At 40.5% G+C, this 23,664-nt stretch overlaps 1 protein-coding gene across 2 annotated transcripts in view; it reads right to left on the bottom strand.

Moving 5' to 3' along the window:
* LOC127626536 (protein shisa-9A-like) overlaps positions 1 to 23,664 on the bottom strand; it is a 57,448-nt gene that overhangs the window by 4,616 nt on the left and 29,168 nt on the right. The window contains exons 3-4 of one of the 2 annotated variants that reach the window (XM_052102406.1): positions 11,713 to 11,838; positions 966 to 2,981 (exon numbers count right to left, since the gene is read on the bottom strand). In XM_052102406.1, coding sequence (XP_051958366.1) covers positions 2,230 to 2,981; positions 11,713 to 11,838 — 878 coding nt within the window. In that variant the 3' untranslated portion in view covers positions 966 to 2,229. Of the gene's footprint in view, positions 1 to 965; positions 2,982 to 11,712; positions 11,839 to 23,664 lie in introns of those variants that run through there. The other variant, XM_052102407.1, reaches the window with a different exon arrangement.

Genomic DNA, 23,664 nt, shown 5'->3' with positions numbered 1-23,664 from the left:
CACTGATTAAACAGATTTTTGGCCTACCAAATCTCAACAGAAACATAGATATGTGCCATTGAGAGAACACTCATCAGACCCTGCCAACACTTTTGACTCTTCCTTCACCTTTGAAGCCCACATTAGCTCCCTCACTAAAACGGCATTTTTTCATCTCCCGCTCTCATCACTAACTTACCCACTAAAACATTGCAAGGTTACAATATATCCAAAATTCAGCTAATAGAGTTCTTACTTACTCCAAAAACTTACTCCAGTCTGCACACCTCATTCCCAACCTGTTCAATCTGCACTGGTTATCCATCTCATCTCACATCCAATTCAGAATACTTATGTTGCCTTTTAAAGCACTTCACGGCCTTCACTCTTGCACCGCACTGCCTATGTGAACTACTCTCTTACATTCCTATATGTACACTCCTGTGCTCTGAGTCTAGACTGCTTTCTGTCCCCAGAATTCAACTCTCATCTATGGGTGGCAGGTCTTTCAGTGTAGTAGCACCTAAACTTTGGAACTCACTTCTACTCAACCTCTGCAACATCACTTTTATCGCCACCTTCTAATCCCAATTAAAGGCCTAGGATTTTTTCACAGCATTTCAAGTCCACCTCAAGCTGTTTATTTTTATTTTTTCATGTACATATATCTAAATACAATTATATTAGATTTTTTTATGTGATTTTCTTATAAAGCAAACTTTAGCTCTTGAAAAGGCCCTATATAAATGAAAAAAAAAAATAATAATAATAATACTAACATTATAAGTGGATCTCAAGGGAAAAAATAAATAACTAAAATGTATGATATGACCTTGTGGTAGGATATCGGTTAGTCTCTAACCAATTAGAAAGTCAAGTCTTTTGAATCTGTTTACCTAAAAGATTTGTTCAGATTTGTTCACTACCATTTATGCAGATTAAATCTTTACGGCAGAAGATGGTGAGAAATAAGCATATTTTATGCATTATAAAATGTTCATAAAAAAATTAGTCTTTGAATCATTGATTCAACTGATTAAAATTTGTGTCTACACAAACTTTTTATACAAAAGAAATACTATAAATCTACTTATTTCCTTGTCGTGAACAAGATGTCTCATTCAGACTCAAATGGCAGACTCAGACTTGTTTAGTGAAGAAGCGTATTTGTTCAGTGGGTCAAACCAATTAAGTGATCCTTTTTCTGCCCAAACTCAAACACTATTGGCTCATGCTGTTGTCACGATCAATGACGGCTGAAATGGAGGACCCAAAACACAGAGATGCAGAAAAGTATTTTAAGAAAACAACCAAAATACAAGAGAAACCTCTCTCAGTGGAGGGAAAAGACAAACCAAAACAAGGCTGGAAAAATTAGAAAAAAGATAAACAAAAACTGATGGTGTGTTTTAGCCACCTGGCAATAGTGCAAGCAAATGTCTGGCATTGATACAGAGGCAAAGCTGGGATGTGACACACACACACACACACACACACACACACACACACACACACACACACACACACACACACACACACACACACACACACAGCTAAATGGCAGGCTGGAAGGTACTATTCCGACTGACAAGACCGACTGAACACACAAACTCACATAACAAACGAGCAGGGAATACAAGACAGAGACGAGTTTAAATAGAGTAAAACATAAGGGGACACGGGTGCTCCAGATCTGTTAACGAGCAGTGAAACCAGCATTTGCATTGCTCGTTAAAGAGCGTGCATGAAAAGAACGCACGGCATGGAAATCAAAACCGAAGCCGCACACCCACACTGAGACAAAACACGAAACACAATACAGACACAAATCAAGAGTGTCAGGACCCTGTCACAACAAAAACCCAGACTGACAAAGTGACAGGATCCTGACATTACGTTCTCTCAAAAGGACACCTCCTGGCATCTAAACAAAACACCAAACAAGACAAGCAGAACATGTACTAACAGAGAACAGGAAGAACAAAAGAAGGGAGGGAAACCAGGAAGGAAGTTTAAGGAAAGGAGCGGGGTCCGGCAGCCTGGGAGGGGGCTTCAGGGAGGGGACTAGTTTCAGTGGTCTGGGAGGAGGTTTGAGGTAGGGAATGAGGGAGAATAGGAGGGTGGCAAGGACAGGAAGTGTAGCAGACTGGGCCACTGGACAGGGATAAGCAGACTGTGTGGGGGCCACTGGACATGGGTCAAACTGAACTTGGGCAGTGGCCGCTGGACAGGGTTCAGGAGGGAAGGGAGTTACAGGTATGGGGTCCAGCAGTGCGGTGGCCGCTGGGAGGTGGTCCAACCGAGCAGCGGCCGCTGGGAACAGGATATTCTTGATAACCATAGGGAACAGGACAGTCTTTTCGATAGCCTCAGGGAACTGGAAAGACTCGATGACCATAGGGAACAGGACAGGCTCGTCAACGGCCGCAGTAGTCGGTAGCAGCAACTGGGGAACAGCCTCCATGGCCGCTGGAAGCAGCAGGGGAACGGCATCCGTGGACGCTGGCAGCGGCAGGGGAATGGTCTCTGTGGCCATGTGCACTGGCAGTTGCTACTGGGAACAGCCTCTGCAGCCATGGTTGCCTCCGTGGCCGTGAGCGCTGGCAGCGGCAGGGGAATGGCCTCTGTGGATGCTGGCAGCAACTGAGGAATAGGTTCCCTTTTCCTCCTCTTCCAGGTGGTGAGAAGCACTGCTCTGGAAAGCACAACCGCCTCCTGGCAGTCAGCCTCCTGACGGTCAGCGGTGGGCTCCTCCTGATAGTCAGAGGCAGGCTCTTCTGCCTCCCTGAAGACAGTCACAGTGGGTTTGGCTGATGGGCTGGGCTTCTTCCTTCTTATCTTCTGAGGTGTGGAAGCAGTGGCCGAGGCATCCACTTCCATGTGGTGGGTGCCATCATCCTCGGGCTGGGATGAGGATTGGAAGTCCTCCGAGGCACAGGCTGTGATGAACTCATCCCACTTCATGGCTAGCCTGATAGCCTCAAGAAGACTCTCACCTCCATCTAGGACACAAGATTTAATGGGTTTAGTCAGACCTGCCTTAAAAAGATCAATAAAGCAGGCCTGATTGTATCACAGACCCGAGGATAATGCCAAAAACTCTATGGCATGCCCCCACACGGACTTGTCCTCCTGCCGTACCCCATGCAGCTATCTTACGTGCTCTGCACGCTGGTGTGCAGGAGAACCAGATTTGTAAAAAAAAAATCCATCTCTGCTGGGTCCATCGGTGGCTAGTTTGTCATGTCATGATCACTGATGGCTGAGATGGAGGACCCAATCACAGAGATGCAGAAAAATCATTATTAAGAAGACAACCAAAAAAGCCAAACCAAAACAAGATTGGAAAAACTAGAAAACAGATAAACAAAAGCTGATCGCAGACTGGAAGGTAGCATTCCAACTGACAAGACCGACTAAACACACAAACTCACAAAACAAATGAGCAGGGAACACAAGACAGAGGCGAGTTTAAATAGAGGAAAACATAAGGGAACACAGGTGCTGCAGATCTGTTAACGAGCAGTACAAACAGCATTGCAATAGCAATGCTGATTGCTGCTGGGCAGCACCTGCTTAGAAACAAGAGAAAAATAAACAGGCACACACAGACAAAACACACAGACGAGACAGAAAGACAGTCAGGGGAGGCACAGTCAGACCTGACTGTAACAGCTATAGCAAACTTCCTTCAAGACAGGTCAGGTCACCCCAGACAGCCTGTGGGAATGCTATTTTTTATGGATACAAGTACAGCTCCTATAAATTTAAAGGGGACCTATTATGCAAAATTCTAAATTTATTACATGGTGTTTGTACATAAATGTGAGTCGGCAGTGTGTGTACACAACAACCCTACAAAGATAAAAGTCCAAAGATTGTATTCATGGAGACCAGATGGACCGAATGAGCCACAATAAGCTAAAATGAGCTACCGCGTTATGCACAATGGACCACAAAACGGCGCCGCGATATGCAGAAAAGGACAGCGAACACCCCCCCACCCCCGTTCAACTTGCCAATTGCTATGTAAAATCCCAGGCCGATTTATCTTCCCAGTCCAGCCCTGGCTGAACTCCGGTATTTACGCTGTCAGTCATATTGGTTCTGATTTGTTGTTACTGTAGTAACCGAAGCATGAGCTTTAAAGTCACAGCCCTCTTCCGGAAAGGGGGTGGGGAGCAGCAGCTCTTTTGCATTTAAAGAGACACACAAAATAAGCATGTTTTCAATACCACTCAAAAAGAGGCATTTATAACATGGTTTAATAAATGATCCGTGGGGTATTTTGAGCTGAAACTTCACAGACACATTCTGGGGACACCTGAGACTTATATTACATCTTGCAAAAAGGGGCATAATAGGTCTCCTATAAATAGGGAAAGTCGGAAATCTCCTAAATGGTTTGTCAAATTACGATAACATATTTCAGAAAATCTATAAAATCTAACAACATTCATATCAAAATTGCATTTTTTTATCTTTGTTTATATGCAAAAAAAACAAAAAAACAAAACTGGTCCAGCTAATGCATGTGCATGTTCTCATTTAAAACTTACTATCAAAAAAGGAAATTGGCTCTTTTAGCAGTAAGACTATAACAATAAGTTTACATTTAAATGCTGTTTCGGCTAAAGCAGGTATTTAAATTGTATGCTGTATGATATAAATATGAATGTTTTGATTATATTTTAACTAGTGTTTATGCTGCCTCATTATCATCAACAAGCTTGTGCTTGCAAATATGTGTTCAGGTTAAATGAGTAAAATGCACTTTAAAAATGCCCATATTAGAAAATCAGCATATTATTATGATTTCGGAAGGATCATTTGACAATGCAAGACTTGCATTTTTTGCAAAATTGCATTTTACAATATATTCAAATAGAAAACTGTTCTTTTAAATTCAAAAAATAGTTCAAAACATCACTGTTTTTATAGTATTTTGGATCAAATAAATGCAGTCTTGGTAAGCAGAAGAGACTTCTTTTAGTGTAGTATAGGGTAGTGTAGGTCTAAAATTAAGTCTTTATTTAAAGAAAATGTACAGTCAGATTACTTCTTTTAACTTAAAACATGATTTTGATCATTAAGTCTCCTCACATTCATTCTCTTTCTGACACATTCCTCATTGATAGGACCAGGGGAGGGATCTATTTTCTCCTCAGGTGTAAATCACCTCAATATTCATGATAGTTCATGCCTCCTCGCATACGCCTTTCAACACTAAATTGTCTTACAAAAGTTAAATTAGTATATTGTTTTGTATGAATGAGTGATCAGGATGGGTTTCACATCATTTTGTAACAAAAATACTAGGCTACAAGATCCAGTTCTCAAAAGGCTTGTGGAAAAATGTTAAGTATGTGTTATATGACCTTATTTCAATGACTTAACATTTTTGTTTATCAAAAACCATGCATAAACATTATTTTCTCAAAAATACAAACCTGTACATACATGTTGCTCACATATTCTTGTAGCTCAGTTTGTGCTGAATACAGTGTAATCAGATTTTAGCCATTAATATGTTTTTAAGCAACTGAAAAAAGCACAAATGTCAAGGCATGTCAAAACTTCTCCAGGGCCCAAAACACCCTCAGACCCTAGAGAGTTAAAAGATTCTGTTCTAAAACACAGATTTGTTCACAAACAAAATGCCACTAATGTGACACCATTAAATGTTTAAAGGAACATTTGGGTATAACATTCTTAAACCAGCCAGCAATGGGCATTGATACACAGAACAATAGTTTGGTCAGTCTCCCTCCATTTGTACTGAAACATTAGCAGGGGTGTATAGTAATGAATTACAAATTTCACGTTGCTGTAATTAACAATTTTTCCCTAAGAATTTTACTTTAAGTAGTTTAAAATTGTTATACTTTTTTTTCTTCTTGAGTACATTTTAAGTGCTGTAACTGAAATGTACTTTTACTGCGGTATTTTCCCCCCATGTTCACTACTTCCCTATCCTGATTTTTTTCTTATCTATCAACATGATTGGCTAGGGAGAGTCTTGTGACTCCCATCAAATTAAATCAAATCACACGTGAAAAACTTGAATGGCAGCTGCAGATCTGGCGACAACTGATATGGATGCCATAAGCACAGTTTACAGATGAACATCTCGGCCGCATCTGAAAGGGCTTTTCGCAGTGAAAAATAGCATAAAAGTGCATAAAATGCAGGTCAATTGCATAATCTTGTCATGTGAGTTTAACATGCTCATGCCAGATATCAGCATTAATCCTGCCTCTAATTTGAAGAAACATATCGAGGTCAATTTCATATTTCTGCTTACTAGATTATGTGTGTCTATAATGTAATTTAATTTTGTAATTTAATTATCTATCACTGAGATTATTGGGCTGCTGTGAGAGATTAATGCAATGTTATCAATAGAGCTAGGCAATAAAATGATATAGATGTTTATCAGAAAAATTAGAGATGTCCTCGATCAAACTTTTGAGTAGTTTTCTATATTTAGCCTATATTCTAGATCTAGAACAGGGGTGATAATTTCAACGATCGCGATAGCAAGAGCACCACTGGTTGGTTGATCTAGATGAAATATAAAAGATTTACTTTTTATTTCCTGGTGTCTGTAGCTGCATGTTGTTTGATTGATAGGCGGCTAATGTTTGAGCACTAATGGGGTTACGAGCCTAAATGTTCAAATACAATTTATAATTCCGCCAATGCCCATCTTGATGAGGATTTAATGTAAACGCAGTTGTTTATGTCTAAAGTGAATTTAAACAGTGGGACAAAAAGCAAATTTGCATCAAAATGTTGGACTTGAAGTGTACATGTATCTGAATTGAGTACTGTCAAGTAGGCTATGTCATATAAAGGTTATTAATCAAACAACAATAAGAAAGTAACAAGAAAACCACACACTACTTTTGGATGAATCATTTTAGTTGCTTTAAAAGTATTAATGTAATAGAATAAAACAGTGAATTTTTTTATAATAATATATTTTTAAAATATTGTTTGTTTATTTAATAAAATCGACCCCTGATGTAGAGTGTGTTAATTGGTATAATAAATTACCAGGAAAGTAGAGATGATTAAATCATTTATAATTATGATTAGCCTTTATAAAATTTGAAAAGTATCAACATTTGCAGAGCAATAATTCAGGCCAGTCACAATCTTCAGAAAATTTTGCATTAGAATGAGAACACAACTAATTCTGAGCTTAAAAGGTACAAGAACTAAATCAATGTCGAACATTGTATCTCAAAAAGAGGACAATGTGGCCCCCCATGTGCTACTTAAAGAAATAATTCACACAAAAATTTAAATGATCTTATCATTTACTCACCCTCATGCCATCTGTTTATGAATTTCTTTCTTCAGAACACAAATTAAGATTTTTGGAAGAATATTTCAGTTCTGTAGGTCCATTCAATGTAAGTGAAGGGGTGCCAAAATATTTACGCTCCAAAAAACACATAAAAGCAGCATAAAAGTAATACATACAACTCCAGCGGTTTAATCCAATACTTCAGAAGTGATATGATTGGTGTGGGTGAGAAACAGATAAATATTTAAGTCAGTTTTTGCTAGAAATTCTTCTCTCTGCCCAGTAGGTGGCGATATTCATGAAGAATGTGAATCACCAGAAAAACAAGAACAAAGTGAACATTAAAGTGGTGATTGACTGAGCAGGAAGAATTAGTAAAAAATGAATTAATATTGAGCTGTTTCTCACCACATATATCATTTTGCTTCTGAAGACATGGATTAAACTACTGGAGGCACATGGATTAGACTACTTTTATGCTGATTTATGAAGCTTCGGTTTTTTTAGCACCGATTCACTTTCATTGTGAGGACCAGCAGAGCTGAGATATTCATCTAAAAATCTTAATTTGTGTTCTGCAGAAGAAAGAAAGTCCTACACATCTGGGATGGCATGAGGGTGAGTAAATGATGAGAGAATGTTTGGGTGAATTATTCCTTTTTAACCGTGATGTAGCCCCCGTACCAAACAACTTTAACCATGACTGGTCTACCTCCTCTGTTGTGCAGGACATGACGTGCCAAGTGATCCTGCTTATTTAGCATTTTTTTGCATTCCTTGCATTGTTTGAACATGTTTTATGCACAACAATAATGCTCTGTCGGCATTAAGAGAAATTTAGACCCTACACATAAACTGATTTCATGCATTCTGATTTAAAATGGTGATCAGTGTATTGAAAATAACTTTTTAATCTTTTCATATCTGTTATCATGTCTCCCTTTTATTTTTTGGAATCAGATTCATGTAGTGTTTATCATAGATAAGTGATGTATTTTAAAAGTTGGCATACAGTGTTCATTATAATGGGGCAAATGTTTTGCAACTCGGTACTCAATACTCACTACTCAAGAGTACTTTTAAATGAGCTACTCTTTTACTCTTACTTGAGTAGTTTTTAGGACAGCTACATTTACTCTACTCACACTACATTTTTTGGGAAGTAACAGTACTTCTACTTGAGTATGATTTTTCAGAATTCTTTCCACCCCTGAACATTAGCACTTGGTCTACTGAATGCATGAGTTAGAATGCATGCAGTTAAGGTTTTCAATATGCTGGTAGTGCAAGTATGGCCTGTCATGTTCCACAGGGTGTTGAGTCCCTTTACCAAGTGATTTATGTTCATACAGGAATTATTGCTCTTAGAGTACTGGGCATCCTTGTGTGACCTCCTCAGTCAGCTTTTGATGGTTGGTTGCTTTGATGACCTTGAAGATAAACTTTTCACACTTCAAACAAGTTTGGTCTGTGGTGTGATGATCAATCTTATTTATTACTTGTCTGCCCCTGTGGGAGGGGAGTGAGATGTGGTGCGTGGCAGCCATTTTTCCACTGGTGCACAGCCCCCCAATATCAGATACACTGATCATCACAACAGACAGGTAAATCAATTACAGTGCTCAACAGAGCATATCTTTAAGAGCCATAATCAAGATGAATCTGAGGTTTTGTAACTTGTGCCGCTATACACTGTTCAAATATCTATCAGCTTACTACTCTGTGACTCCACACATGGAGTTAGTGCCATCTATATCTCAAAGGGATGGGGGGGTGTGGGTTTGTTGGGAGGATATTCTGGTGAAGGCCATTATTAGTTAGCTTCACGTCTCTAAGTTGAGTAGAAATCCAATTCTATGACCTTAGAGATGTATTTAGGGACTGTGAGAGAAGTATTGATTGGCAAAAATTGGGACTTATCAGTACTAAGGTGAAGAATTCTGGACCTTTTGGAATTTTCTTGAGGGAGGCAATTAAATAATAAGAAAATAAAAACATTGTGATGCCAGAGGATCAGTTATTCTTAGCTCAATGATCTCATGGTATGTCATCCATGATATTAGAACAGTTAGCTTGTCTAATTACAAAATTACAAGAATTAGTGATATTCTCACTGGGCTTTAGGTGTCGTGTCACAGTGATTGAGAAATCCTCAGGTGATCAGATGGAGAAACAATAGTATAAACATCACAATTTTACCACAACAAGTCATGCAAAATCTTGGCAAGAATAACAAAATAACAAGAAATTGCTTAATAATGCAATGCACTGCAGAGTAAAAAACCCTATCCAAAATCATCATAGCCCACAGGACTGAGTGGTTTATTGTTTTTAATGACAGCAAAAGGACTATGATAAAATACACTAATATTCAATTAAGAGTTCAATTTATTATTAACACTTATTGCAAATTCCACAACTAATATAGCTCATTATCCTAACTGTGGGCTGTTTGTTGTTGCCAAGCACTGTAGCAACTCAATGCATTAAATAAATATTCCGGGTTTAATACAAGTTAGGATCAGTTGACAGCATTTATGGCATAATGTTGATTACGACAAGAATGAATTTTGACTCGCCCTTACAGGTTACAGTGAGGCACTTACAATATAAGTGAATGGGGCAAATTTTTGGAGGGTTTAAAGGCAGAAATGTGAAGTTTATAATTTTATAAAACATTCATTCTTACATTCATTCTTCTGTTAAAAGTTCTGTTGTGTATTATTTGAGCTGTAAAGTTTTTTAAATCATTGCTTTTTCGATGGACTACTGTTTTTGATGGGTGAACTTGTCCGTCGTTTTTACGGTAAAAGACTTTCGAAATGCTACAGTAAAAAAAACGTAGATTTGTTAACAAGTAGTTACTGTTAAATACTGTTAGATATTTAAAAAGAAAATACATGTGAAATGTTGTATAAATTACACTGTGGAGAGAGGGGCGGGCCGAGCGACGATTGTGCATATTATGTTTAACAAGACTGTAGATACATTTTTAGTAACCGGGAGTTCTCAGAATTCCCTTCATAACCCAACATATTTCACTATATTTTATGGGAATAGTTATATTTCTTCTTATTTTTAATATCAGTTATGAACTTTAGGGTGTCTGTGTTATATTTGATACAGTTTTGTTAATGTTTATAATTCTAATTTCACATGTGTTACCCTGATGATGTTTAGTGTTTGTGTGAGTGACACTGAGCACTGTCTCTACATGTTTATTAGTCATTGCTCCTGGAACAGCCACTACTGATGAACAATACATTATAAAGTGAAAAGCTGATTTTTACTGTTTAAGAAGGTTAATATAATACGTTTTCCATTTAATAATATAAACAACGGTACTGCACCATAAAATATACCATAAAACAACAGTTTTAAACTGTTAAATGTACAGGTTGTTCTGTAAAGTTGTTCAAATTTTTACTGTATATTTTACATTTATGCATTTGGCAGACACTTTTATTCAAAGCGACTTACAGTGCACGTATTACAGGGACAATCCCCCCGGAGCAACTTGGAGTTAAGTGCCTTGCTCAAGGACACAATTATGGTGGCTGTGGGGTTCGAACCAGCGACCTTCTGATTAACAGTTATGTGCTTTAGCCCACCAAGAGTACATCAAATATTCTGGCAACCACAGCTGCAAGTTTTTTTGTTAAAAACAACCTCAATTTTTTTTACAGTGAGTTATTTGTCACAACATTACATCGTCATGGCAATGACATTTTAACATTTTAAATAACTTTAGACAGAAAAGGCTAGTAAGCGATTTTATCATACTAAAATCATGTAAACACACATATTGCTTACATCTTTTGGCTATACTTAAGTATTTTAATGTTTATGGATTGGCCCCATTAACTTTCATTGTAAGTGCCTCATTGAACTTACCATTTAATGAACTCTTTATTCCTTTAATATAGAATGTGCGATCAAGGGTGTGCGTTTATCTGCATTTTACAACAACTTAAAATACGGTTTATCCAATTAGAATTTAGAGACTGAATTATGTGTTTTATAAAAGTAAAATGTTTTTAAACGGGCATTTAAAACATAAAACTTGTTTGAACAAATGTTTTTTATTCATTCAAAATATATTTTGGTACTGTATTTTGGGCATAACTAAGACAGGCAATCCTCATTTCTGCTGGGTTTATTGAAGAGCTCTTGAGATATTTTTGAAGACTCCCAAGTGAATTAAAGTCAACTGTAATGAATTTCAATTCAATGTCAGTGATAATACACGTTTTTCCCTCTCAGAACCTCTTATTCTGAGATACATTAGTCATTTCTAAAATATTCTGCAGTGAATGCTATGTTCAAAAAATGGAATAATTTATGATTTTATCACATTCACATGAGAGTATAAAACAGATGTGCTAAGAATGATCTTTATGAGTGGAAATTCTTCTTACCCACAGCCTTCAGTGAAGCATATTTGTTGAATTCCTTTCCTGGTTGCTGTTGCTCATAGACATGGGACATCTGGCTGAGGGCTGGATACGGGTGGGTTTGCATCATGCTGTTTATCTGGCCACCTTCTGCAAACAAAAGAAAATATTGTTACATATTGGCATCGTTCTTTTGTTAAAATGTTCAGCGTTATCTTAGTCATTCCTAATATAATATGTCTTGCGTTGTCACTGAATAAATAGCACTTCTAATATATATAATAAATATATTTATATCTATATAGATATATATAGGTACTTATATATTTCTCCTTAATTTCCTTAGGAGAAATAGAATGTGGCAATTGTAACATACAGTAAGACTGTATAGCTATAAAATGAATGTAGATAACTTAGCTCAGCACAAAAGTTTCCAATGTATCTCCATTGAATCTCATTGCAGTCAAGGAGAAACAACAGAAATTTCAAAGATATCTCATGTGTGATTACCCCCATTCAGACATGAAACAATCCAGGGGCTGATTGCACCAGCTATATGTAAGTTACAACTTAGCCTAGTTGTGGCATAAATGGGCAATAAGTCGGTATGTACGCACTACTAAATATGTGAGCGTTGCACCATTAAACTAAAGTAGAACATCATCCTATGTATAAACTAAATATTTATGGCAGTCTCCGACCAGGAATAACGGATAGAATAATAAAGTAGACTGATATTTTATGAAATCAATGAGCTCATGTTTTGCATGACAGGCATTTATATTTGTTTACATTTACGAGAGAGGAAAAAAAAAACGTAGTTTAAGCGGCTCTTCAGCATGAAACCGATCTAATGTGCCGTTTTCAGGATGCGTCACCCGGTGTAAAGTTTCAACATATACAAAGTATTAAAATGAATACATTTTTTATGGCTAATATACTATTTATCAAATCAACTTTTATTACATATCGTATTTGAATGGGGGATATAAATTATTACAGCTGACAGTTACATGAGCAAACAAGGTTTGAACATCAACCATAAGAAGATAAAACTGAAATTCACAGCTTTTTAATACTTCTGTGTACAAATTTGAAGGCTGCTTTTTAAATCAGTTACGGTAAATATCATAATATGCGACTACACATTACTTTACGGAGCGATTACAACCTACTAGTTAAGTCTTGCATTAAGAACAAATTAAGCACTGACATAGTTACTAAGCCCTTAGTGTGAACTTTACATCCCAACTTACGTGAGAACTTACGCACAGCTGGTACAGCCCTACCCTGATACCTAAAGGCTCTAATCAACAACTTTTTGAACAGCATATAGAAGAAGAATCAGACTGAATATTTATGATGAGCCGTTTAATGTGTGTATGTGGCTGATGTCACAACCGGTGTCAATCTCCCTCCTATGATGTGACAGACCCAGACCCCATAAGCACTGATGTGTAAATACAAGCGTTGTCATTAATTTCCGCACTTGACTCCTTTTAATTCATAGAGAGGAATTGTCAGTGGTGAATGACGATGAAAGAGGTGTAACCTGTGTGGCAGAGCTGTCAGTGTGGAGCTCCTGTTGTGACTAATTAATCACTTAGCCTTGTAGCAGGGTTGCTTACACACGTCTTTACTGAGCGCCATACAATGAGTCATAATACCACACCAGATATCACAATGAATAGTGCTTCTGAAAAGACAGTATTGACTACTGTATACATTAGTGGTAGTGTTGTTTTTATGTTCCTTATAAAGTTTTTGTTCCAATAATAACAGATAGGTTTTCTTTGTTTTTCCAAAATATGTGGAATATATTATTTATTTTTCTAGTATTTTCAAATAAACTACCTGCCATAGTTTTTGAAGTGTATGTGTAGGTTATTATAAGGACAAAAACAAAATAAACAAGCTCACATGAACCTTGTATGTAACCTCTTTTCTTTTTTTTTTTAAAAGAACATTTTTATCGGGCCACAATGTTCCTGTCAAGCAAACATGATGTTCATTTCGCACATCACAGATTTTGCAGCATCTACTCTCTAGAAATTTTGACAGAAGTTACAGATCTTTTCTATTATTTTCTAGTTATTTTCTAATGCATCAATTTAAATAGAGTTGTGTATTGTTCAAAATTGGATGACTCAGTTAAAAGGATATTAAAAACCTTTAGGCCTGATACATACTTTATTAAAGTATGTGAACGCCTACGCTTCTATATACACAAACACAAGTGTGTGTGTTCTTGCCTTCAGAAATGTGTCAGACTGCAAACATAATGCAATGCTATTGTAGCAGGATATGCAGTTCCCCCACTAGCTTGAATGGTTTGTCCCTAAATGTGCGGGAGTGCCCAAACATTGCTGTCACCTGGCCTGCTAGTAATTAGCTTCATTATGTCAGTGTGCTTGCTAATGGTTGGGCACCCCTTGTTTGCTGCTTGTGTTAGGAGTCGTGTAGTTCAGGTCCTTGGTTTCCAACTCTTAGTGAGTTGAGGTATGTGGTATGAAAAATACACTATGTTTGTGAAACCCTTTTTTTGTGTTAGTAACTAGATAGTGTTTTTGCAGCTGGAGTTGCGTGACAGTTGTTCATTAAAATGCAGTCCATTTGCTTGAGTGGTTCTTGCACTCTAGTTTGTGTGTCGGTCGGAGGCGTATGTCTGTAAAAACACATTTTAAATGTGCAAAACTGTGGGTTCACATGATGCCATGTGCGGATCGGATGTGTGAACAGTGAGCTCTGCACACTTTGCTAGTTTTAATACTTTTTATGACATAAACCAGTGAGATTCGATACACTCCGTTCCAAAACTGTTCTAGGTGGACAATATGTAAAATTATTCAAAATCCTTGGGCTCTGGAGTCATTAAAAGACACTTACTTGCTCAAGCTGACACCCCAGAGCAAGCCACGAGCCAGGGAGTCAATTTAGTCAGAGAGATGCTTAACATGTCGACAATGTTGATGAAGATCATTGCTGACTTGGAGGATCTTGCTGTGATACGTCGATCGATCACTGCCATGGAAGCAAAGCTCTCTGATGTGGTTACAAGGGGGGGAGGGGGGGATGTCAAGAAATGGATCGATTATCTAGAGTCATCGGAGAAGGAATTATTTGCTAATCCGCTAGCAACCAAGGTGGATTTGGAACATGTCTGGGAGAAGTTGGAGGACATGGAGAACCGTAGCCGTCGGAATAATGTCCATATCGTTGGAATCCCTGAGGTAGCAGAGGGACAGGTTACGGTGAAATTCCTAGATGGACTCTTTCTGAATCTCCTCGACATAGCAGGCCATAATCTGGAAACCGATCGAGCTCACAAGGTTCCTGCTCATCGATCCACAGAGGGAGACAGGCCCCGATCAATTCTGGCCATATTTCTAAAATCATCCGATAAAGAGTGTAACGGGGTTTAAAGGAAAGGAGGAGGTGAGAACCGGCTTGACAATATTAATTATATTTAATTAAGACCTTAAACCAAAAGACTCAAACACACACATATGACGGACAACTGCCAGTAAACGCTGTCTCTCTATCGCACCACACTTTGCAGTCGACCTTTATCCCTCTCGGAGGCTTGATTAGCCTGATAAGGGGCCGGTTGTGTAGAATCACGACCCGGCCCCACCCTCCGCCCTGTCACGAGAGGCGAGGTGGGGTGGGGCGGGGCGGGGCGGGGCGGAGTGAGGCGAGGATTACAAGAAGGCTTTATTGGAAGAAACACAGCATTTTCTTGTTCACAGACTTTGCAAACTCGACAAGAGAGAAGCGTGATCGATTGTGTAACAAGGGTCAAAATGGTCAAGGAGTAGGTGGGAACTGGCTGAACAGTCAAGGTAATAATTTAAAGAAAACTTAAACAAATAGACACAAAAACAAATACACACACGGCAGCTGCGTGTGGCTCGTCTCTCCCAAACTGCCGCATCTGGCTGCATTTGTCCCTCTCCTCGGCTGATTAGCCCAATTGGAGGCCCGCACCCTCCTCATCACAGAATGCAATAAACATTTACACCAACTGAAGGTTGCTTTTGCACTGATATTCCCGGCCAAATTTAGAATAGATGCTAAGGATGGCCATAAAACATTCACATGCCAACAGCAAGCGATGTCCTTCATGAAGTCAATAAGTTGTACACAAATTGCAGCTGAGTGGACCGGCTCACTGAACATTCGCTTGACAGTTTGAAGATTCTGTGCACTTTGTTTTGTTTGCTGGTTCTGCCTAGTGGCTGTAGTTTATTTTGTAGAGTGGCACACCTTCGGGACAGTTGAATGACAGTGGATGAATCTACATGCTCTTTGTGCTTATTCTGTCTATTGGCTGTAGTTTGTTTTATAGATTATCTATTGCTGTGTAATTCTGTCTCACAAAATTTGTATAGAAACACTGGACTTGAACAATCCGATGGCAAAGTTGTCATGGGGGTTCTCGTAGGCGTACATGGACTGTTTGAGTTTGAAGGGATGGACGTCAGTTGGCGCTGTAGTGCGTGGGGTTAATGCTGTTATGTATGACCTTGTCTTGTTTTACCGTTGCCCCTTTGTTTTCCATTTTTGTCCCTTTTGTTATTCCATAGTTTTCACTTTTGTCCCTTTTGTAGCTCCACAGTCTTCTTGTTAGCGTTCGTGTTTTCTGTCATTGTTTTCACCTGTCCTCATTAGTTTGCCATTTGCTTCTGTTTGTCATCTCGTTATCTTGTTTTGAGTTCTGTTTGTTCATTGGCCCCTTTTTCCCTTGTTCATGTATTTATACCCCGGTTTTTGGTTCAGTCCTTGTCTATCGTTGAATGTTTGTGAGTGTAGTTAACCTGGTCTGTGTTCCCTGCCCGAGTTCTCTATTCATGTTTATTTCCCCACTGAGGGTTTTCCTTTGTGTTTTGTTAATAATAAAGAAAGCTGCTTTTGGATCCTCAACCTTCGTCTGCCTTCGTTGCCTTACATTCGTGACAGAACGATAGACCAAAACAATGGATCCAGCGGTTCTGCGATCAAGCTGCCGTCTGCTCAGCCTTAGGCAGGGAAACCGTCCGGTGGAGGACCACATCCGTGATTTCCTCGCGATTGCGAGTGCCACCGAATTCCTTGACTCCGACCTGGTGGTGTTTTTTCAGGCCAACCTGGATTGTGCACTCCAGGAGCGGTTACCACCGTTGACGCGTGGCTGGACGCTCCTCGAGTTCATTGAAGAGACTCTGCTGGTCTGCGCTTCACCGTTCACTGTGGGCGTCATCGAGGAGAACCCTGCCACTCCTCCCACAGTGGTAACCCTCCATTCGCCCGTGGTTCGTCCCTTCACGCCTGCCTTGGTCAGCAAGCCAGCGCAGCCCTCTTCATCTGCCCGGAGGAGGGAGAGAAGACTGGCTTCCGCCTTCCGGCCCACGCCTGCCCCGGTCTTCGAGCCTGTGCCCACGCCTGCCCCAGTCTTCGAGCCTGTGCCCACACCTGCCCCGGTCTTTGAGCCTGTGCCCAAGCCTTCCACGGTGAGCGAGCCAGCGCCCACGCCTGTCACGGTGAGCGAGCCAGCGCCTGTAGCCTCAAATGTCAATGAGCCAGTGCCGATAGCCTCAAACGTCAATGAGCCAGCGCCTGTAGCCTCAGATATCCGTGTGCCAGCGCCTGTAGCCTCGACCGTCCCTGAGCCAGCGCCTGTAGCCTCGACCGTCCCTGAGCCAGCGTCTGTAGCCATGACCGTCCAAGCGGCAACGTCTCCCGAGCTTTCCAGAGCTCCGCCTCCCGAGCTTTCCAGTGCTCCGCCTTCCGAGCTTTCCAGAGCTCCACCTTCCGAGCTTCCCAGAGCTCCGCCTCCCGAGCTTCCCAGAGCTCCGCCTTCCGAGCTTCCCAGAGCTCTGCCTTCCGAGCCTCCCGAGTTTCCCAGAGCTCCGCCTTCCGAGCCTCCCGAGCTTTCCAGAGCTCCGCCTTCCGAGCTTTCCAGAGCTCCGCCTTCCGAGCCTCCCGAGCTTCCCAGAGCTCCACCTTCCGAGCGTCCCAGAGCTCCGCCTCTCGAGCTTCCCAGAGCTCCGCCTCTCGAGCTTCCCAGAGCTCTGCCTCCCGAGCCTCTCGAGCCTCCCAGGGCTCCACCCCTCAAGTCTCTCGAGCCTCCTACGGCTCCGCCTCTCGAGCCTCCTACGGCTCCGCCTCCAGAGCCTCCTACGGCTCCGCCCCCAGAGCCTCCTGATCCTCCTACGGCTCCGCCCCAAGGCCTCCTGAGCCTCCCACGTCTCCACCTCCTGAGCCTCCAGAACGTCCCACGGCTCCGCCTCCCGAGCCTCCTACGGCTCCGCCTCCCGAGCCTCCTACTGCTCCGCCTCCCGAGCCTCCTACTGCTCCGCCTCCAGAGCCTCCTACGGCTCCGCCCCCAAAGCCTCCTGAGCCTTCCTCGGCTCCGCCTCCTGAGCCTTCCTCAGTTCCATCTCCTGAGCCTTCCTCAGCTCCGTCCTCAGTGCCTCCCAGGCCTCCTGACCCAGCCCCTGTCCTGTGGCCTCCTCTCAGGCCTCCTGACCCGGCCCCTGTCCTGTGGCCTCCTCCCAGGCCTCCTGACCCGGCCCCTGTCCTGTGGCCTCCTCCCAGGGCCCCTGACCCTGTTCCTGACCTGTGGCCTCCTCCCAGGCCTCCTGACCCGGTCCCTGTCCTGTGGCCTCCTCCCGGGCCCCCTGACCCAGTCCCTGTCCTGTGGCCTCCTCCCAGGCCTCCTGACCTGGCCCCTGTCCTGTGGCCACCCCCCAGGACTTCCTGCCTGCCCTCTGTGCCCCCTTGGACTTCCTGCCTGCCCTCTGTGCCCCCTTGGACTTCCTGCCTGCCCTCTGTGCCCCCTTGGACTCCCTGCCTGCCCATTGTGCCCCCTTGGACTTCCTGCCTGCCCTTTGTGCCCCCCTGAACTTCCTGCCTGCTCTCGTGCCCCCCCGGTCTGCCTGTCTGCTCCTGGTGTTTTTTTTTTTCTTTGTGTTTCTTTTATTTCGGATTGTCTGGGATCCGATCCTTTGAGGGGGGGCTATGTTATGTATGACCTTGTCTTGTTTAACCGTTGCCCCTTTGTTTTACATTTTTGTCCCTTTTGTTATTCCATAGTTTTCACTTTTGTCCCTTTTGTAGCTCCACAGTCGTCTTGTTAGCGTTCGTGTTTTCTGTCATTGTTTTCACCTGTCCTCATTAGTTTGCCATTTGCTTCTGTTTGTCATCTCGTTATCTTGTTTTGAGTTCATTTGTTCATTGGCCCCTTTGTCCCTTGTTCATGTATTTATACCCCGGTTTTTGGTTCAGTCCTTGTCTATCGTTGAATGTTTGTGAGTGTAGTTAGCCTGGTCTGTGTTCCCTGCCCGAGTTCTCTATTCATGTTTATTTCCCCACTGAGGGTTTTCCTTTGTGTTTTGTTAATAATAAAGAAAGCTACATTTGGATCCTCAACCTTCGTCTGCCTTCGTTGCCTTACATTCGTGACAAATGCGCACATTTTTCTTTTTTTTGTTGTTTTGTTCTGGGGGATGTTCACGTTTTGATGGGTGCACTATTGTTGGAATGTGGTCTTTAAAATCTTGTCAAAATGTCAAATGTTAATATGAGTGGATTGTCTCTCTCCACATGGAATGTGACTGCGTTGGGGCACCCCATAAAAAGAAGGATGTTTATTTCTCTTCTTAAGTGTAAGAAATATGATATAGTGTTTCTTTAAAAAAACGCATCGTTCTCCACAGAAAGCTGGAAAATATGGAAAGATATGAGGTGGGCATTTTTCTTTTATAGTGCTGGCTCGAGGAAGAGCAGGGGTGTCATTACATTGATAAGTAAACAATTACTAATTAATAATCTACCATTCGAATGTTTCAAACAGAGTAAAGATAAATTAGGAAGTGTCATTATTGTTTTAGATGAAATTCAAACAAAGTCTTATTTTGGCTAATATATATGCACATAAAGTTGATGATCAGGGCTTTTTTATAGATCTTGAAGGGATGTTGCCAGCCACTGGCACCCCTCATGATATAATATTGGGAGGAGGCTTTAATCTTTTGATGGACTCTGTCCTTGATCACAGTGAAGAAAAAGTGTGCAAGCCCCCTCGAGCAACACTGACACTTCACAGGATGTGTATAAATCTTGGTCTTACAGATATTTGTAGACTTTTGAACCATCTGGTAGGAACTATACATTTTTTCATCAGTCCATAAGATTTACTCTAGAACAGAGTTCTATCATTTCATCTGTCGTTGGTTGCTCAGTTGGAAACATTTTAGTCTCAGAACTCGTGGATTTGGAAGGGAATATTAAAAGTGCCGAGGCAGAGCTGAAGTGCAGAATGCCATCTAATGGCCTCAGAGACTTGACCCGAGAGACTTGACCCTTGACCCAACAGGCAAGGCTCTGGGACAAGACTGCTTTGCCGCTGAATTTTTTAGATCTTATGCTACAGAACTGGCTCCACTTTTGCTACAAGTTTATATGGAATCATTAAAGAATGTGTAAGAGTTACCGTCCACTTTCCCTGATCCAGTTAGATGTAAAAATATTCTAAACATTTTTGGCAAACAGATTAAGTAAAGTTATGACATCTCTTATACATATAGATCAGACTCCGGTCACTGTCATCTCACTTGACACAGAAAAGGCATTTGATATGGTAGAATGGGATTATCTTTTTAAAATTTGGGAAATGTATGGGTTCAGGAATACTTTTATTATATGGCTAAGTTACTTTATTGACATCCAGTAGCGGTGGTACAAATAAATTTATTAATTTCTGATTATTTTACTCTGGACAGGGGCACCTGGCAGGGTTTCCCTCTTTCCCCATTATTGTTCTGTCTTGCTCTGGAACCATTATCAGCCATGATAAGAAAGGAGGATTATTTTCCAGGGGTGATGGCAAGAGGTGTGGGGCATAAGCTTTTGCTTTATGCAGATGATATTTTATTATCCGTCTCCAACCCTACTAGCTCTATGCTTTGCCTCCACAGAATTATTAATTCCTTTGCTAAGTTCTCAGGATACAGAGTCAATTGGTCTAAATCCGAAGCTTTGTCTCTGACGGCGTACTGCCCGGTAACATCTTTTCAGCCGGGCGCCTTCCAGTGGCCCAAATAGGGCATAAAATATTTATTTGGTTATTTTATTTCCAGCAAATTTGTATGATTTAGTTAGATTTTATTTTGACCCTTTAGTAAAAAGATTTTTGAGCGATGTGGGCAGATGGGTTTCATTATATTAATCTATGATTCAGAAGGTTAATGTTATTAAAATGAATTGTATCCCAAAATGTAATCACCTGCTATAATCTCTCCCTATAGATGCCCCCTTCTCTTATTTCAAGCAATTTGATAGCATAGCGAATTCCTTCATTTGGAATGGTAAGTGTCCCAGATTACACTCCATTAAGTTAAATAGGCTGGTCTCAGACATTTGGCTTTTTGATTGCTTCCACCTGAGAGATACCCACCCTGGTTTTGTATCGATGAGGAAGTTCTTGACCCTATTTCGCCATTGCAAAGCATTTCAAACTAACTAGAGAAGTTAAGTTACACCCCGCTATTTTGCATTTGCACTAGGTATGGACAAAAGTGTCGAGAATCTTTAATTTGGACATTTATTTATATGTTTTTTTGAGCATATGGTTGAAAGCAAAATTATGTATTAATAAGTTCCCTCTCTGCTGGACATTGTGAGGGAGGTTAATATACTCGATGACCTATATGAGAGTGGAGTGTTGAGGTTGTTTGATAATACGGTTCAACGTCTTGGGATTCCCAGGCCTCAATTCTTCAGGTATTTACAGCTGCGCCACCTGCCCTGTACTATTTTTGGAAGTAGCATACACCCCCCTAAAGTGGCAGATACTTTGGGAGTAGTGATTACTGCTTTTGGAAAAGGTCATGAGGCATCAGTGTATTACTCCCTGCTAATTCAGCATCTGCAGGATGGAGCTTCAACTTCACAAGATTATGTGAGAAACATTTAAACTTGGTATTGGAGGAGGGAGTGTGGGCTAGGATTCTAAAAAAGGTCAAGTCTACATCTAGAGATGCAAGTGTGCTCCTTATGCGACTTAAGAGTTTACATCAAATCTATTGTACCCCCTATAAATTGTATAGGCTTGGTCTTAAAGACACACCCACCTTCTGGCTATGCCAATCAGAAAATGGGGACATAACTCGTGTTTTTTGGTGGTGTGTTAAGCACCAAGAATTTGTGTTGAGGGTTCAGAGTTTTATAAGTAACGTATTGGGCACTCAAATTTCATTTTGGCCCAGACTCTGTATTTTAGGCAATGGGGCGGTCATTAATATAGGAGATAAACACATAAAAAATTATCTATATTATATATTATGTGTTTCCTCTTGTCTGATTTAAAAAAAAATCTGTGGACACCACAGTGACCTGAGGCAAACTGATAATTGAGTGGTGTTTCAAAGTGTTTTGTTTATTAGATAAGTGTTTGCCATGGAAAAAAAATACTCCATGAATACAGAACAAGATTGTATGGAATTGTGAATATTGAAAATGTAATTTGCCAATGTACAGTAATAGAAAAGAGATAAACACCTCTTTGTGAAGAACATTTAATTATTTTTGGGCCAAACGTTCCTGTTAACCATACATGCTGTTCACTTTGTACACCACAGATTTTGCGGCCTACTCTCTTGAAATTTGGACAGAAGTAGCAGATAAGTGGGAGTGATCCCATGATTGCTTCTATTCAATTTCCTGGGTATCTTAGTGTTTGTTTTATTTTTGTGTAAGAAGCTGACTCATCTCCACTGGGAGAACTTCCTCCCAGGTGTTTGGTTGCAAATTGCCTTTACACCATCTTCTCGTGCTATTGCTCTCATCATGTGCTCTATTTGTGCTCTGTTTGCTGCTCATGCAGCCAGTCTCTTGTATTATGTCCACCACCCACATGCTAAGCAAGATCAGTGTTTGCAATCCATGGAACTTTGGTGTTTATTCTTGTGTTGTTAAATACTCCGATTCCACTAGACCAGCGAACGAGAAAACATACATAAGAATTAATGAGCAATTCATATCCACGCCTGGGGAGAAAGACATTTTACTGGGATAACAGCCAGCTTTACAATCAGTGAACTGCAGTGTGATATTTCTTGAAAGGATTGAATGGACTGGGTCTGAAAACCTGCCATGGACCTATACAGGTGTTCAAAAGACCTGTTCAGAACAGTTCAAACTGTCATGTTTAAAATAACTTTTTCTCTCTTTAAAACTTGGTGCGGTATATTTTCTTTTGCATAGTTAAATGTAGTTTTGAAAGCTGGCCAAAAAAGTTAACTGGGAAAAGTCTATGTGCTCCATATGGCTAAACCAATGTGTAGTTGACATGAAACTTTCAAGCAGGTTCATCAGTGCCCTGCAGTGGGACATGCCAATTTGACCATAAACACATTTTCCCCAATTCTTCTAATCAGTTTAATTGCAGTGTTTATGACCTTAAATTAGGCTACATAAAATCTTGATATTTCTGAAAATGTATTTGTCATACCACAAAATCATATAAAATAAACTAAGGTAAAAAGGTCAGAGCAAAACATCTTGCCTCTGTTTACAGTTACTCCATGCTGCATGCTTTCACGTGACAAGAGGAGAAAGATATAATGAGCATTTTCTCTACTGATTTTACAGTAAACTGGCCACAAGACACTACAATACATGCAGAACTGACTGGTGGTTTCAGAGGGCTGATGTCAGTGCAATGTGATCAAAGCATTGTTATTATCTTTGATGAAAACTAAAATGAAAACAAAATTAGCATGTTAAATGGAAATAAAAAAATTACTTTAATTTTTAAAAACTTTAATTTTTGTTTTAGTTTTTGATGCACCATATTTTATAACATTTGAAACCTTTCATTAAAGGAATATTCTGGATTCAATACAAATAAATCTCAATCAACATAATTTGTGGCATTATTTTGATTACCACAAAAATTCATTTTGATTTGCCCCTCCTTTTCTTAAAAAACTAAAA

Source organism: Xyrauchen texanus, chromosome 33, assembly GCF_025860055.1.
Source record: "Xyrauchen texanus isolate HMW12.3.18 chromosome 33, RBS_HiC_50CHRs, whole genome shotgun sequence".
NCBI classification, from domain to species: Eukaryota; Metazoa; Chordata; class Actinopteri; order Cypriniformes; family Catostomidae; genus Xyrauchen; species Xyrauchen texanus.
Note: the sequence above shows the minus strand (reverse complement) of the source record. Positions and strands in the feature narration are given on the sequence as shown.